The sequence below is a fragment of the Neolamprologus multifasciatus genome, chromosome 7, assembly GCF_963576455.1.
Source record: "Neolamprologus multifasciatus chromosome 7, fNeoMul1.2, whole genome shotgun sequence".
In the NCBI taxonomy this organism is placed as follows: Eukaryota; Metazoa; Chordata; class Actinopteri; order Cichliformes; family Cichlidae; genus Neolamprologus; species Neolamprologus multifasciatus.
In genome coordinates, this window is record NC_140445.1 from 9536670 (window position 1) to 9553227 (window position 16558).

Here is a 16558-nt window from a genome sequence, read left to right on the forward strand (position 1 = left end):
AATCTGGCCGCATTATTGTCCCGATCCTCCAATTTTCCCTTTCCAATGTGACTAAATAAAATTCAACTTTTTTTTAAATAAAAGCAGTTGCACACCCAGATATTTCTTACAGTAAGAATCCTCCAACAACCTTTCAAGAGAAACATTTTTTGTCTTTCCTCAATTTTGAGACCAACTGAACCCACAAGCCTGAAGCTGCAGACCCCAAACTAACCAAATGTAATGTTTCCTTAATCAGCACAGTCATTTTTAAGTCTTTATGTGTTATGTTTACTCACAGTTTTGATGCTTGCTTCTTCGACTTGATCCACGATTAGCTCTGCACCATCGCTCTGCTTTTTCCTCTCTCCTCATGCTTCTCCTCATGCTTCTCCTTCATGCGTCCTGTCCTCAGATATAATCCAACCAGCCTCCTTGTTTCCTCCTTGACTTGTATTCCCAAAATTTCCAGTTAAATTAAGAGTAATCCAGAAAAGTTTTCTTGCTTCAAAAGCTCTTCCAGTTGCCTGTCTTCTTGTCCTCCTTCAAATGTGCATTTTATATATTTGTATTTATTTGACTTCATATTGCCATGACAACACAAAAGCAGGTGGTTCTGTCCTCTGCTGGTGTTCCATAATGATGTAAAAGTATGTTAATAATCTTTAAACAGACACTCACTGATCCTGTAAGAGCAGGAATTTAACTACAAACCCTCATAGTTCCCATCAGTATCATTCATTCTGCTCTGCCTCAATGGTCACAGTGGCTGGTTTAAGTACGTTTGCCCCATAGAAATCCACTGATGTTCAGTGAGTCCCTTTGATACATATTTAGACCTTCATAATTTTCAGGGTGCATGAGTGTTATATCTCCAACTCATCCTAAACATTTTACCAACATGTAAAAGGCATACGTCCACAAGATTTTGATTTGTTTAATTTGAATTGAAACTTGTTTTTTTTCTGAATAAATGTGTGAGATGGCCCTCAGGCCTCTAAATCCACGTCCAGGTTTGGGTGACTACTTGGATTAGGGGAGTATTATTTAGAGCAATGTTTGTCACTTTGGTTAATCGCTCAACTCAGGCCGTTTTTTTTTCAGTCTTTTTCTAACTGAACTTTCACATTTAACATGCTAACTGATCTTTAGAGTCTGAGATGTAGCTCTTTTGTTTTCTGTATTGTACAGTCTGACTTAGGGGTGAATTTGCTGGGATTGGTGACTGTGTTGCATGTTTTGAATAATCTTCTTCAGAGTAGACTTTTGGTGTAAGTAGGATTAGGGTTAGGGTTAGGGTTATAGCGATAGTGAATAAAGAAAACTATAAAAAGCTTCTGTGGTTTTAATTTTCCAAGAGAGGTAATGCACATAATGCAGAGACGAGCGCACGGGGGATATCCAAATTCTAGGAAGGCAGCCTGCTGCTGTACACAGGCGGATTCTTCTCAGTCATAGTTCTTAACGACTTGACTGTTTTCACCAACCACACAAAGAGTGCTGTTCCCATTCTGGGAGGTCTACTCATTGGTGTAGGCAGCTCTTCAAATTATAAGTAGCTATATATGAGCAGCTGTATTAGCTTTGACTTAATATATGTTAAATATTGTACTTTCCTGGTTTTAAATTTATGATGGCTCAAAATTCAAACCTTACAAATTAAAGTGACTGAGGGAGGGTCACTGCTCGACATCTCACAGTGCAGTATAAGAGTCCCGCCACAAGGAGACACTAAAGGCTTTCAAACCAACAGTTTCTGCTTCCAAAGTGGCGCCAGCCGTCACTTATATATATACTCATCGTACTTATATAACATAGACTGTGGATGCATGTTTGAGTTGATACATCACTTAAAGCCACCACTGTTCAGGCATCACATCTGTCCATTAGGTTTCCCTTTCATACTCAACATTTTTATTCCTGGGTACTAACTTTTTTGTTTTTGCTGACTGTTTATTTATTTGTTTGTTTGTCTAATGCTCTTGTTGCACTGCTAAATAGGCTGTAGCCAACATGATTTATAAAATGATTATAAAATCTAAGAAATTACTGCATTATTTTACCTACTCTTATAAAACTCACTTTCCTAAAAACTGATTGCAGCTTCTACTTTGTTTAGTCAATGTTATGTCTCTAAATTATTTCATATCATTCATGGGAGATATGCTTGACAAATGATAAGTTAACAAGTCACTGCTACCAGCTTAATCAATTCATTGGGGCGACCTGCGTGTTGTGTTGCATTGTCTGATTTGGTCGTAGTGTGTAAACACCTCTAGAGGCCACTGTTGTATAGCTGCTGCAAACTGAATGTGCCCGTACCAGAGGTTATACTTAAAATGGCAGCTGCCAGGAAGTCTCTTTGGACATTTGTGTTCGCCCTTTATGAAATAGATATAATGTATTACAAGGTACTAATGCACCCTTACATTGGTAAAATAAATTCTACTAGAATAGCTTATACTCCCTTGCAGAAGATTTATTTTGACCTTTCTAAAGCCTTCTTTAAAAATTAGAAAATAAAATGAAAACAGGCATATCAAAACAAGCCTACTAGAAATACTACTCTGCATTACATCCTAACACTTGGCTAAATCCTCATATCTAATTCTGGTTTAATAGTTTATTACACTAAATGTGATTATGCACTAAAAATATCATGTTGGGTTTACTTAATTCAATAGTGGACACTGGTTGCACACAGATGTTTTGCTTTGGCAGGAGCTTAAACAACTGAGGTGAATTAACACAGTAAAGTTATTCATATTCAATAAACCTGTGCAATTTGTGTTGATACAATTTGATTGAAACAAAATATCCAATTTGAGCTCTTGGATATTTTAATCCTTCACAATTTTCACACTTTATTCCGACAATGTTCAGTAACTTTTACCCAAATACTATTTGGTCACGGAAATACTATATGTTATCTTCAAATTACATGTTGGTATTACATCCAAATACACAATTTTCCAATGGAGGCCTTATATCTCTTCCAAGATGGTTGCCAGTATCCACTAGTAACCTTTCAAAACAAAAACACTAATTTCACTATAGTGACAGTAGGTAAACCAGGGGTCTGAAACACGCGGCCCGGGGCCGACTTGCGTGAGGCCCAAGTCACCCCTTGTCACGCCCTTGAAGTTAGTTTTTGTTACGGGGGATTTTGTTGTTGAGTGCAATGTGAAAATAACTTCTATAAAAAGCAAAAAAATATTTAATATGAAGGCAATATGAGCAGAGAGTAAAGCCATGTTGAGGGATTGGCTGTGTTAGTTCAGTGAGAGTTATTTGTAAAGAAAACAATTTTCACTAGCAGACGTAAATGTACACTTATGTCTGCATTTTTATTTTGTTAAATAAAACAAAAATTATAGCAAAGTGCTGCCACATGTCTGAGTGCCAATTCTTTTTTATTCAATGAAAGGTTTTAGTTAGTTAAGAGTGAGGGAAAAGAATTTGCATTCACATTTGCAGTTTTGCCTTGTTATACAATATTTGAAAATTAAAACAAACAAAACACTACATTTTCTGAAATATTAGTGAGTTTTTTCTTGTTTAAAAACAAACGTTTTTATACTACTTGAACACTAAAGTGACCCTCCAATGTGATGACAGTACCAGCAGTGGCCCACAGCTTATTTAATGCTTTCTCCTAATTGGCTCATAATAGTCTCTCACATGTATGAACTATGTAGGCTATCTCTATTTTGAAATAATGAGTGGGCAATGAGAGCATCTCCTCACTATGTACAACAGGACAACAGTGAATACAGAGAACTGACTGAGGACTTTGTCAACTGGTGCCAGCAGAACCACTTCCAGATCAACACTCCGAAAACCAAGGAGCAGGTAGTGGACTCCACCTACACCAGTGAACATCCAGAGAATGGGCATTAAGATAGCTGACTCATATAAGTGATCTGATTAATAAACGGATCTGGAGTAACAACAGAGAGTCCATCTACACAAAAGGATAAAGATGGTTGTATTTGCAACAGAGAAGTCTTTTGGAAGGGAGCAGGGACAGCTCCTGAAGACCTTCTCAGACGCTGTGGTGGTATTGTCCATGTTTCATGGTGTGGTCTGTAGGGGATAGGAAGAAACTGAACAGGTTCATCAAGAAAACTAGCTCTGTTCTGGGATGCCCTCTTGACCCAGTGGAGGTAGTTATCCCTGTCAGAAAACAGCTCCCACCCCATACAGGTCACCCTGACAACACTAAGCAGTCCCTTCAGTGACAGGCTGCTGCACCCACAGTGTGCCAAGTGGACATTTTGGAGGCCTTTCCCTCCAGCTGCTGTCAGACTGTACACTGCACAACAGCAGTGAATGTACACCACATATGCACACACTGGGGTCTTTACATATATCAGTGTGCAATACTAAATACCTGCTACTATTAACACCCAAACACTGCACTATGAAATGTTTCATTCTTCTTCTAATAGTAATCTGTATTATTGCATCATATATATGTATATGTATGTATGTAGATATATATAGATAGATGGCTATAGATATAGATATATAGACTTACATATTTAAGTACTTATCTATTTCTTAGTCTATATTTCTTCTATTTTTGCAAAGCATTATTGCTGTTAGGTATGCTGTGTGTGTTCATTTGTTTCTGCCTTGTGTACTCTGCTGCAGTAACAATTTGAATTTCCCAACTCTGGGACTAACAAAGGTTATCTTATCTGAAATGTATCTAAACCCAGCTGATATCTGGCTACATTTTCTGCTGAGCATCCAAATCACACTGAAGTTTACACACTGTATAATGCCTGATTTCTTGTAAATATTTAACAATGGCCTTATGAAATATATATTGATAAAATGTTTACCAGGCCACAGTGAACAATGAAAAATAAACAAAATTAAAACAAATAATTAAAAACACTGAAAAACACTCAGAAAAACACTTTAGAGATGTCTTAACCTGGTTATGCTGTACCATCCAGATGAAGACGTGAGCCAAAGATCCTTTAAGTTTCATCTAATGAACTTACCTTTTCCTACATATGAGAAATGATCTAGTGTGAAGTAAATGGGGTTTGTATATATGTAGCCTCAGATGAGCATGAAATTTCATTTTTGACCTGCTTAACAGCACTCTCAAATATTAAAGTCTTGGTGTTACAAAATCAATTAACATGTGCAGCAACTGAAATATGACACCAAAGGCCACTCTTAATACAGACAGAAGTCAGGTTGTCAAAAATCTCCTGTTCTGCTTTTTGTATTCTGAACTTCTTGAGTGGACAGCCAACAATCCAAAAATAGACTAGATGTGCCTGAAATGTTTGTTAAAACAAATAACTGGGCCTTACTTGTTAAGCTCATTGTTCTCACTGCCACATGGAGACTTTCAGGTTGTTACACTTGTTATACATTTACTAGCACAAATGAATGTTTTTGACTAATAAATATACATTAATTTTAAGTCTAAAGTGTCTAAAATCTGTAGTGTTTGAACTTTGAATGTGGGATGACAAAATAAAAAACAAACAAGTGATCCATGTGATGAAAGACTGGCATAATTTGATTCATAAGACTTTATTTGATATTCACATACTGTAAGCAGAAAACAGCTTTAACAAAGCAAACTTGGTGGAAAGGACTAACACCAAGCTTATCCATTTTTTCCTGTAAAAAAAACAGGATCTATTCAGCTGGGTATAAACGTTATTATAGTTGTTCCAAATTCATGTAACACGTGTCATGTGGAACAAAAACTGTCTCTGGCCTGAAAATTATCAAAATAAGGGTGTAAACCTTTATTGTTTTGATGGATGGAAATGTGTGTTATACGAAACCATTTTAATGAAAGAAAAAATCAATTCTGAATCAGTTCTATACACCATAAAACTGTTGTTCTGCTTTCACAGACAATACAATAATAACATAAAAAGCAAGCATAAAAATAGGGGGTACAAGAGTTGCAAAACACTTGTTCAGCACAGTAGAAACCTTTCACTTCTGAGTTATCAAATATCCGTTTTTTCATTTCAATGAACAAAGTCATTTAGGAATCATCTCAGCCTTCGTTTAACAATCAGTTTCCATGAGTAAGTCGAAGGTATGGCATCCAAGAGTTAATGGTGGCACTGATGGCAAGATCATCATCTATATTACACTCCACACAAACTGTCTCACTGGCACATGAAAATTAAAATCTGGTAACACCGTGAGCATTAGAGAAGGTAAACAATCTACCATTGTAAGAAAAATTCTAAAATACTTTTCCAAAGTTAAGCACAGCAACTGAAAGAATATCACTTCTTCCAAATGGCAACATTTAAAAAAGAGGAATAGCACAATTAATTTTACTTCATCACTTACACAGGGGTTTGAGAGGTACAAACATGGGACATCATATACAAAGACATTTATTCACTGTTGTGGAAAAATGGCTCCCTTCATTCAATGTGTCCATAGAATTTTGGGCAAAAATAGCACAGCTGGCATATTATTTCAGATCTACTGTCCTTCAGTTATGTGTCAGACAAGTGGATCGCCAATTCCTCAGTCTGAGGAGCCTCACTTTCACCTAGTAATTCTGTTTCTGGCACTGCCAAGTCCTCGTTTTGGTTCAGTTCTTCCTCTGATGCCCCGTCAGCCAATTCTTCATCGTTGGTCTTAGAGTCCTCATTTACCATTGCTGTTCTCTCTGTGGCAGAAGTGTTGGAAAGGACAGTGGTCACATATCCTGTAGATGTGGATCCACTGCCACTATGCTGAGAACCTGCTTTGGTAACCATTTGTTGTGGGTGGTGGATCTGCTGGTGTGGCATTGCCATCGGTATTTGCATGGGGTAAAAGTTCTGCAGGTATGGGTAAGCTGGAATTGGGTGATATCCATTGACAGGGATGTAGAGCTGTGGGGGCACCATTGGCCGATGTAGTTGACCCTTTATGGGCATGAATTGGGGCTGATGGAATGGTGAGCTCTTTTTAGGGCTGGTGTATCTTGATGCACTTGTTGTATTTATGCTAAGGTTGCTAACAGGGCTGGTGCTAAGAGAGCTGGTCTGGGTAGTATTATTGCTAGTGCCAGACACCTGAGCAGAGCCATTATAGTTGGACAGGCTCTCCCAGGAGCGCAGACGTGCATGGATGTCTTTGAAGCGAGTTCTCCGGGCTGGGACTTCACTCCAACACTCCAGCATGAGGTTGTAAATCCAGGACGGGCAGTCATCTGGACAGGGCAGTAACTGGTGGCTGCGCACCATGTCAATTACATCCTGGTTAGAGTAGCCACAATATGGCTGAAGACCATAACTGAATATCTCCCACAGCAACACTCCATAAGACCAGATGTCAGAGTCGGTGGAGAATTTGCCATGCTTAATAGCTTCTGGGGACATCCAACGAATAGGGAAAGGACTTGTTCCCATGAGACTGTAGTAATCAGCAGAGTAAACATCTCTGAATAGCCCAAGATCCAGGATTTTGATACCGAGTTTTTCAAACACAAGAATGTTTCGAGCAGCAAGGTCTTTATGGACTATCTGGTGGCTGGAAAGGTACTCCATTCCAGAAGCAATCTGGGTGATAACATGAATAAAATCAGCTTGCTCTAGAGTGGATTTGATTGTCTTGTCATCATCTGAGCTGCCAACATCTGAGTTAGGGGAGCGCATTACCAGATACTCATGCAAGTCACCAAGGCTGGAATAGGTGAAAATCATGCTCATTGGCTGCTCTTTGGTGACCACGCCAAGCAAACAAACAATGTTTGGGTGCTGCAGATGGAAACGGACCATAGCTTCATGGTGAAATTCCTCACAAAGAGCAGAATCTACCTTGTCCTTTAAAGTTTTTATGGCCACCACTTGGGTCTGCTCACCAGGTACTGTGCCATATAGGTGGCCCTTGTACACCTTGCCAAACCGGTCCTCACCGAGCCCCTCCATAAATCGCACTGCTGACATGTTAATCTCACGCAGCTTCGCCTGCAGCCATGAAACAATAAATACATGTCACCAAAGACTCTGGCCACCAGAATTCAACAATACAAATGTATGTAAATCACATTTACTGTGACCATATTTAATGTTACCTTGTTATTATTATTGCTACCTGTTGTTTTTGATGATTCAGGGGCGACAGCTCCGTGTCCTGGGAGGGTGAGCTGCTGAGCTGGGAACGAGGTGGTGTGTCATTTGAAGCCTTATGTTTATTGCGACACAAGCAAACCAGAAAGAAGAGGCAAGCGATAACCAATGGGATGGCAACTGCAGGTATTAAAATAAACAGGATCTCCTTCCTGGGGTTTTCTTGTGGCTCTGAAATGATAACAGAAACAAGGTCAAATTATATCCAAAATGAAAATTATTTTATATTCACTGCCACTCCAGAACTCTGGACACACGTGGAAGTGTCTGCTTTACGCATGCTGCTGCAGGTAGCTGCAACTGACTTTTAAATGTCTGGAGCCCAAAGGAAGGAGGAGTGTCCTAATATGATTGGTTATGATGGACACTTCACCGTGGCAGCAACATCAGCGCTGTTTTACACCGCATTTGTTTACAATTTGGAAAATAAAGTGTGCCGAATTAGATATCAAAAGTTATTGTTTGCTGTGGAGCACGGGAAATACTGACAACTATCACTAAGAAGTCTTTAAAGCCGGAGATTTCAAAGGCATGTTCTTAACCATCCACACTGCTTTCCCATTAATCTTTTATACAATATTGCATACCTTTTATTATGATTTTTCTTTTAAATCATCATATTGAGCAGCACACATCATTCTTAAGAAAAGGGAAAAGCAGTTTTCATAGTAAATTGAGTAAACTTAATTTTCAAAAATGATGCTTTTGATGCTGCCAGTTGGTCACTAGGTGAAACAAATAAGCACAACTTCTGGCCGCAGAGCTCCATTCACTGTGGATTCAGGCTCCGCTACAATAATTCATCTAGATCAGGGGTGTCAATCATTAGGACCGGGGGCCCAAATATACTCTAAAGACTCTAATCTGGCCCTCTGAACAACTTATATTTTTGGACAGCTTTTCCTCCTGACAAAGACCTTCCCCACAGCCAGCCACTATACACCAAAGTAGTGAAGTAATAGATAAACAATTAAATGACAGAAAAGCTTCTGTTTTTCACTGTCTACTATAGAAATTTTGGTTTTATAAATATGGGACAGTCTGGGCAGTGAACTGCCAGAACTCGTTCTGTAATTTTACACATTTATCATATCAAGAGAGTCAGTTGTACTTCTTTAGCCTATATTAAGAAATCTCAGGGATTAAATGTGTAGTTAAGCATCTTTATGTTGACAGAAAGTGGGGTTTCACCCGTCTGGCCCACTTAAAATCAAAGCAGGTTGTACGTGGTTTGAGTAGTATGGTATGAGTTTGTCATCCATGATTTAGATATTTTAGATTCTCTGTAACAATATTACACAACATCTTTGCAGCTGTTCCATACCAAATACGCTAAGTGTTATTCTTTGTGGTTGTATCTGTGCAGCTAACCAATCAGATTAACTTTATTTACGTCTGTTGTAGACCCATCACTCTAGTTTTCTGTCCTGAACCTAAAGACCACAGGGAAACACCACACATCTAAGGTTGATACGTTTATATTTTTGTTTATTTAGAAGTCCAGAAATACTGTTCATAAAGAGACTAGCAACAAAAAACATTAAAGAACTGATTTGGGTAGGTACTTCCATCTATGGTTATTGGTAAAATTATTGTTCACTGTTTTGAAAATTAGTGAACAAATGCTGATAAGTAACTTTTTGCAATTGTGGAAGAAGTACCGTCACTAAATTCCATGCTTAATTAAAAGCAATAATGCTACAGTATATGTTGTACATTTTGTAAATAAAAGTACAAAGGTTTTGCATTACAATATACTTTAAATTCTATATAAGAATCACTGAGAACTAATTCACTGTAGCCAAATTACACCATCATTTATTAGCTCATTTGTATTTTATGCTAATCTAATTCTGATAAATGGAGTTCACAGTGAAATATTTGCCTTTGTATAGTATATCTTTTCATGTATAAATAAAACATTTATAAGAAAGATTTGCTCTGTGATTCACATCAGAAACTTGTTTTCTCGATTAAAGTAAAGTTTGCCAGTCTGCACATAGCTGTTGTTTCTATTGTACTGATTTATCACTGACTTCACTTTGATGGTATGTGCAGTTACATGTGTCCGCTGCAGGCTGAGCAAAAACTTTTTGTTGGCAGGTTTAAATGTCTCTATTATTATCATTTCTAAGTACCTGGGTAGTTTTCCTTTTTTTAACTAGAATTTAATTTTCTGCTGACCCTTGAAATGTTGGAAAAATACATTAAAAATTATTTTCAGAACAGACTATTTAGCTAACAACAGCTTCTAAATTTACTTGCTTTCACTCTAAAAGAAAGATTTTTGCTCTAATCAAACAAAAGAGTGTCTGTTTCACACGTTCACTGAGCGACAGAGATGCAATAAACTGTTCCTATTCTACTGCTTAAAGACTGCAGCACCTTTTGTTCACACAGGTCATTTTTAACACAATTTGACATTCACACACAATCGACTGGTAACACTAAACTACGCTGCACACATGGTGACAAAAGATCGTTATATATAACTGCCAGGCACATGATAGCTATATTAGCTATCATGTGCCTGGAGAGATTTGGACATGAGATTTACTACCATCATGTAGCTTTTCACATTACTCTGGCAAAATGCCAATACCCACAAAGACTAACCCCAGTTTTGGGGAAACACACATTTGTTACATACCCTTTCAATACATGAGTACAGTACAGTCTTAAAACTGGGTTTTCTTGATGGGGTCTACATTGCAGAAAAATGGTGCAGATTTCTAGTCATGACGATCAATGTTTTGCATTATTTTTCTTAATCCTACGTTCTTTTGTTATAGCTTTAAACATAATCTGAGAAAATATCTGTTTTGTAGAATATTTGTAATATTTCAAATATTGTGTGAATAAACATTTAAAAAAAGTATTTAAGTATTTCTGAAATATCTGAAAAGTGTACCTGTCAAAATGAGATTCATGGAAAAAATCTCAAATGATGCAATATCAAAACCCATGTTTTTTGTTTTGTTTACAAAAAAAACAAATGATACCACAGCACCTTCCATTTCACAACATTGTCCATATCAGTGGGCTAATTCCTGTAAATATTTTTGGGGAATTTTGCTTTTGCCTGCCCTTGCTGGATTTGTTTGCTTAGCTGCTTCTCTTCCTGTGAATGAGGACTGCCTGCTTCTAGATTAAAAGATTTAGAACGTGATAATCCCCGAACGAGATGGTGGACACAGAAGATGAAAAGAGCCATTAAGGAGAAGACGTCATCCTATCAGGCTTGGCTAGCCTTTGGGACTCCTGTGGGACTAGCAGAAACAAACATTTTGTTGGCCTCTAAACAATTCTGGTAAACCGTCTTAGTAGGGGTGATTTAGGAGGGGATGGGAATATGGAATATGGATGTTCTACAGACTTAAACTGAGGATATAGCCAAGTGGTGGAAGGAATACTCATCTCTTTAATCCCACATTCAAAACTTCTCTAGAGGAAAGTTTGAGGACGAGGGGATGCTTTGCTCATCACTGGAGGGAAGGTCAATAAGGGAGGTTAAAAAAACGAGAAAAAAAACAATCCCTGGTGGCATGGGCCCAAAGGGTTGTATGAGATTTTCTTAAGTAAGTTCGTTAAAGCTCTGGGCGGGACATCTGTATTGTTGGTTACCATCTTTAAAAAGGAGGACCAGCGGCTGTGCTCAAGTCATAGAGAGATTGTGCTATTCGGCCACCTTGATAAGCTATACACAAAGGTATAATAGGGGGAAATCATCTTTCAATTTCAGGAGGAACAGTTCAGTTTTCCCCTCGGCAGAGGAGCACTAGACTAGCTCTTTAGCCACTCTATAATAGGGTGCATGGGACTTTGCTCAACCAGTGTACATGTGCTTTGTGGACTTACGGAAGGCATTTGACTGTGTCCTTCTTGGGACCTGTGAGGGATTATGTGACTCAGTGACCCATTTGATGCCTGCTCAACTACACAGAACTTGAGCCCCATTACTTGCAATGAGCCATGGATCACATCTACCTAATGGACTCCCAATTTATTAATGTAAATGGGGAGTCCTCTTCACACACAAAGTTTAATTATGAGCACCACGGGGTTCTGTGCTAAGACCAGTTCTGTTTACATTATACATCATTTTTTTAGCCATATCATTCAAAGGTCTAGTATACATTTTGATTGCTTTGTACAAGATTGCTTCATTGACAGCTCCAAATGTCAATGAAACAAGGTGACATACACCAATTAGTTAAACTGTACAAATATCTTAAAAGCATAAAGATGTTGATTACAATGATGATGTTGATAATTTACTGCTTATAAATTCAGATAAAAGTAATGTTGCTGTACTCAGCCCTAAACATCTTAGAAACATGGTGTCGAACCAGATATTTACTCTGGTTCGACACCATACTGTGAAGAATCTTCACAATCATAGGTTCTTCAATCCATATTAAACAAATATGTAGGACTGCTTTCGTGCATTTGTGTAATATCTCTAAATTAGAAACGTCCTTTCTCAGAATGATCCTGAAAAACTAGTTCATACATTTATTGCCTCTCAGCTGGAGTATTGTAACTTAATATTATCGGCTGTCCTAAAAACCTACCTTTTTTTTATAAAGCATGTAGTTAGGGCTGGATCAGGTGACTCTGAATCCCCCATTAGTTTTTCTTACTCACTCAACTTCTTCATTCACTGTTTGTTTACACACCACTCTGTATTTAATCATTAGCTATTATTAATCTCTAGCTCCCTGCCCTCTTTAATCTCTATTGGGGTTTTCTCTCTCTTATTGTAGTCTTTACCTTACAATATAAATCGCCTTTGGGTGACTGTTTTTGTGATTTGGCACTACATAAATAAAATGTAATTGAATTGATTCTTGTGTCTGCCTTTTGTGCATAATGTGATTCTGTTGGCTCTGTCAGGTAGTGGCTTCAATCTCACACTGGGACAGTTTGCAGTCAAGTGCAAAGTGGCAGGAATAAGAATTAGCACCTCTAAGGCTGAGGCACCTAAGGCACCTCTATGAGCTCTGGATAGACTTAGAAGTTTTATTTGAAAAGTGGCTAAGGTGATTAGGCAGCCAAGGTTTCAGGTGAACACATTGTGAGACCTAGCACTATCTTATCTTGTGATTTAGTGAGATCACGTGGCCCAGGATGTGAGTTTGCATTAAGGCAACTGGGAAAGGATCTCATAACTGGAGTATAGATGGCAGACAGTCGTGTTGTAAACCCCGCCCTCTGATCAAAGATGGCCGTTCACAATGGACATACATGGCTCCACTCCTCTTTCAAACCATCTGTCTTCTCTGTCCAAAATGTGGACATTGGCATCCTCAAAGAGCGACGTTTGTCCTTTAGATGCAGATGTACAGCTGAGTCTTGTCCTGTTGAGGTGGCTCTTGTCTATGTTGTGCCATGCATTTATGAAGTGGCTGTTTGGTCTCGCCAATGTAGCATTTACTCGCTGCACTGAACAGCATATACTATGTAGTTTAATTTGTGTTTAGGAGTTTTGTCCTTGGGATGAACCAGTTTTTGTCTGAGTGTCCCAGTGTACTTCAGACCCAGCCATATACTCAGACAAAAACTGGTTAAAAAAAAACAGCCTCTCACAGTAGATGTTAGGTTCTCAGATCTATCATCCCTTTGACAGGAGGTTAATTTATTCCCACTGTTGAAAAGTGTTTGTTCATAGGAGAACATCTGATTGTTGGATTTTACTCTTTAACAATGCAATCACCTTGAGGCACTCTAAAAAAAAACTAAATTAAATTTAAATAGATAATATACAGACAGGTCAGGAAAACCTTGAGCCCTCCCATGAAGAAATCCGGTAGGTCCACTTTGTCACTTAGAGGGAAGGGTCATTGTAAATCGACACAGAGTTGTTCTAAGTGATCACCTGATGGTTGTAGCTTCTTGATGGATGATAATGGCCTCATTCACAGAGCAAGAAAGCTCACTGAATTGTCTTATGAAAATGAAAATGATGTGATTCACATTCCATAGTCTTCATAGTCAACTTTAAACACCAAGGTATTAAGAGAGCACTTTCCACAACCAGAATCAAAACACTAATGAGGGAATAACCTATGAAACAATGATGTTCCACCCCATCAGTATAAGTACTTTCAAAACTATGCTTGAAAAGTTAATGCCTAGGTGTATTGCAGCACTTCTGGAAACAAGGGGTGGCATAAAACCAAACCAAGACACTATATATTTTGGGATTTCCTTAAACAGCTGATAACTTAGGAGGAAATTCCCTTATGATACTTACTGCAGGGCTGGATTTCACACAGGTCCACCCTGACCAGAGGGTCCAGGGTGAAGCACCAGGGTGCCTGCATTAGGCCTCCTGGATTACGACAGAAGTTGTGACTTCCCCAGAGCTCAGGATACTCCTGGGACAGGTGGTGACTGTGCGGGTACTGAGCGCTCCATGGCTGGCAGTAGTGACCAGATTTAGTGATGCTGATTGTGCCCTTGTAGTCAACTCCACTTCCATTATAGCAGCTGTGATCTGAGGGGGAATCTGTAGAACGGACAATGACAGACAGACAATGAATTTCAGGTGTCTGAAATTTTGAGAATTTAATCAGTGCTAAATGATGTATTAATTATAATTTAAAGTAAAATATATGATCCTCTGCTCCTAGTTCTATGTTTACCCTTGCAGGTTATTTATTGACTCAATTTTTTAAAACACAAAAATTGTATTAATTTGTGAAATAAAATTAAAATAGGTGCAACATAATTTCTAAGGATAATGTGAACCGCTATATTTATGAAATGCATTAGTCTCCCATCAGTGGTTTAGACAAAAAAATGCACTTTTATTTAGGGAAATTTGGTGGTTTAAAATTAAACTGTGTATGCCACTGTAGACCTCTTGTGCATTAAAGAGATAACCACCATAACCATAATAACCAACCAGAATATAAAAATATATAAACAATTAAAATGGTACCTAGAATTACAAATGCAGGGCTGGAAGTTATGTCTACGATACAGCTTTGGTCAGTGTTACAGTGAGTGAACCTCCCTGCTTAATACAGTTAGGTGAGTAAGTTTTTTGGACAACACATAATTTTTTGTAATTTTTCCTCTCTACACTACCAGATTAGATTTCAAATCAAACAACCAATATGGGATTGGCTGGTTGGCTGGTTAACAGCTATGAAATGCATCCATATGAAATCATCTCTAGATCTTTTATCTGCTTATTTTATCATGTAATAGTCCCTGAAACTGCTTATCAGGTAGATGTCCAATTAGTTTGAAAATATGAGACTATGAAGCAAAATGGTGGTGTACAGAAGAATATTTACAAAAATAATGTCAGTATTTAAATATTTATGACCCTAACTGAATATAGTACGCAGTAATGGGGTGTATGCTTGCACATTTGTTTCATAACTGGGGTATTTTTACATATTTTTGTGTGTGCATTCATCCACCTACATGAACCCAATTTTTCTGGTGGTACTCCTATCCTCATACAGGAAGCTGCAGCAGGTGTTCCTGGCTGTGGCAGCAAGTGACAGCTTGGGAGCTCAAGCTGCATGAGTAACATAGGATTCGATCTGGCAATGGTGTACTCAGCAAGACAAAGGTCATTCTCCAGAGCCTCGCACTCATCTCTACAGAGTTGACGGCGCCGAGGGCCCCGAGATTGCTCATCACACAGAGGGAAGACATAGTAGCAGAAGGATGGGATGGCGAACTCAGAGCACTGATCAGACAGGTGGGTGGATGTTCCAATCATAGTGAGGGCAGCTTAAAAAAAGTGGAAAAAGTTTTAACTGTTTGCTTGGAAATTTCAGATATTATTAAAGCTTAGAATTAAGGAATATATCAACCATGAAGGATGCCTAATTTCCTCACCTGTAATGCGGTTTTCACTCTCCCCTTGCATCTGCAGAGACTCAACATAGATACTGCGGTTACCGATGAATCGAGCACAGGCAATGCCTCGATATGGCTGGCAAAAATGTTTTTCACGTGACCTAAAGAGAAAAAAAACAGGTTTAAATGCTTTAAATGACTTCAGGAGAAAATGTGATGTAATATGATGTCTGGCCTTTATACGCCCTGCACATCTTTGCTGTTTGTGGATGTAACCTGTTGCTTCAAAAAATATACGTAGTCTGTTGCAATGTGGTGGGGTGGCTGTAGCTCAGGTGGTAGAGCAGGTCATCTACTGATCAGAATGGTGGTTCGATTCCTGGCTTCCCCTAGTCTGCATGCCAAATATCCTTGGGCAAGATACTAACCCCAAATTGCTCTCCGATGCATCCATCGGAGTATGAATGTGTGTGAATGTTATCTAGAAAGCACCTAGAGAAATGTGCTTGTGCGAATGGGTGTGAATGGGTGAATGCACAAGTTGTGTAAAGCGCTTTGAGTGCTCAGAAGAGTAGAAAAGCGCTATATAAGAACCAGTCCATTTACCAATGTAAGCTGCACATTACATATGC

General features: G+C 38.5%; 1 protein-coding gene across 1 annotated transcript in view; it reads right to left on the reverse strand.

Annotated features, from left to right (window-relative positions):
• Window positions 1-4907: 4907 nt before the first annotated feature.
• Window positions 4908-16558, reverse strand: part of ror2 (receptor tyrosine kinase-like orphan receptor 2) — a 43982-nt gene continuing 32331 nt past the window's right edge. Inside the window, exons 5-9 of the mRNA XM_085167246.1 lie at window positions 15966-16087; window positions 15543-15857; window positions 14359-14613; window positions 8068-8273; window positions 4908-7940 (exon numbers count right to left, since the gene is read on the reverse strand). Of these exons, the coding sequence (XP_085023372.1) occupies window positions 6480-7940; window positions 8068-8273; window positions 14359-14613; window positions 15543-15857; window positions 15966-16087 (2359 nt within the window). The 3' untranslated portion in view covers window positions 4908-6479. The remainder of the gene's footprint in view (window positions 7941-8067; window positions 8274-14358; window positions 14614-15542; window positions 15858-15965; window positions 16088-16558) is intronic.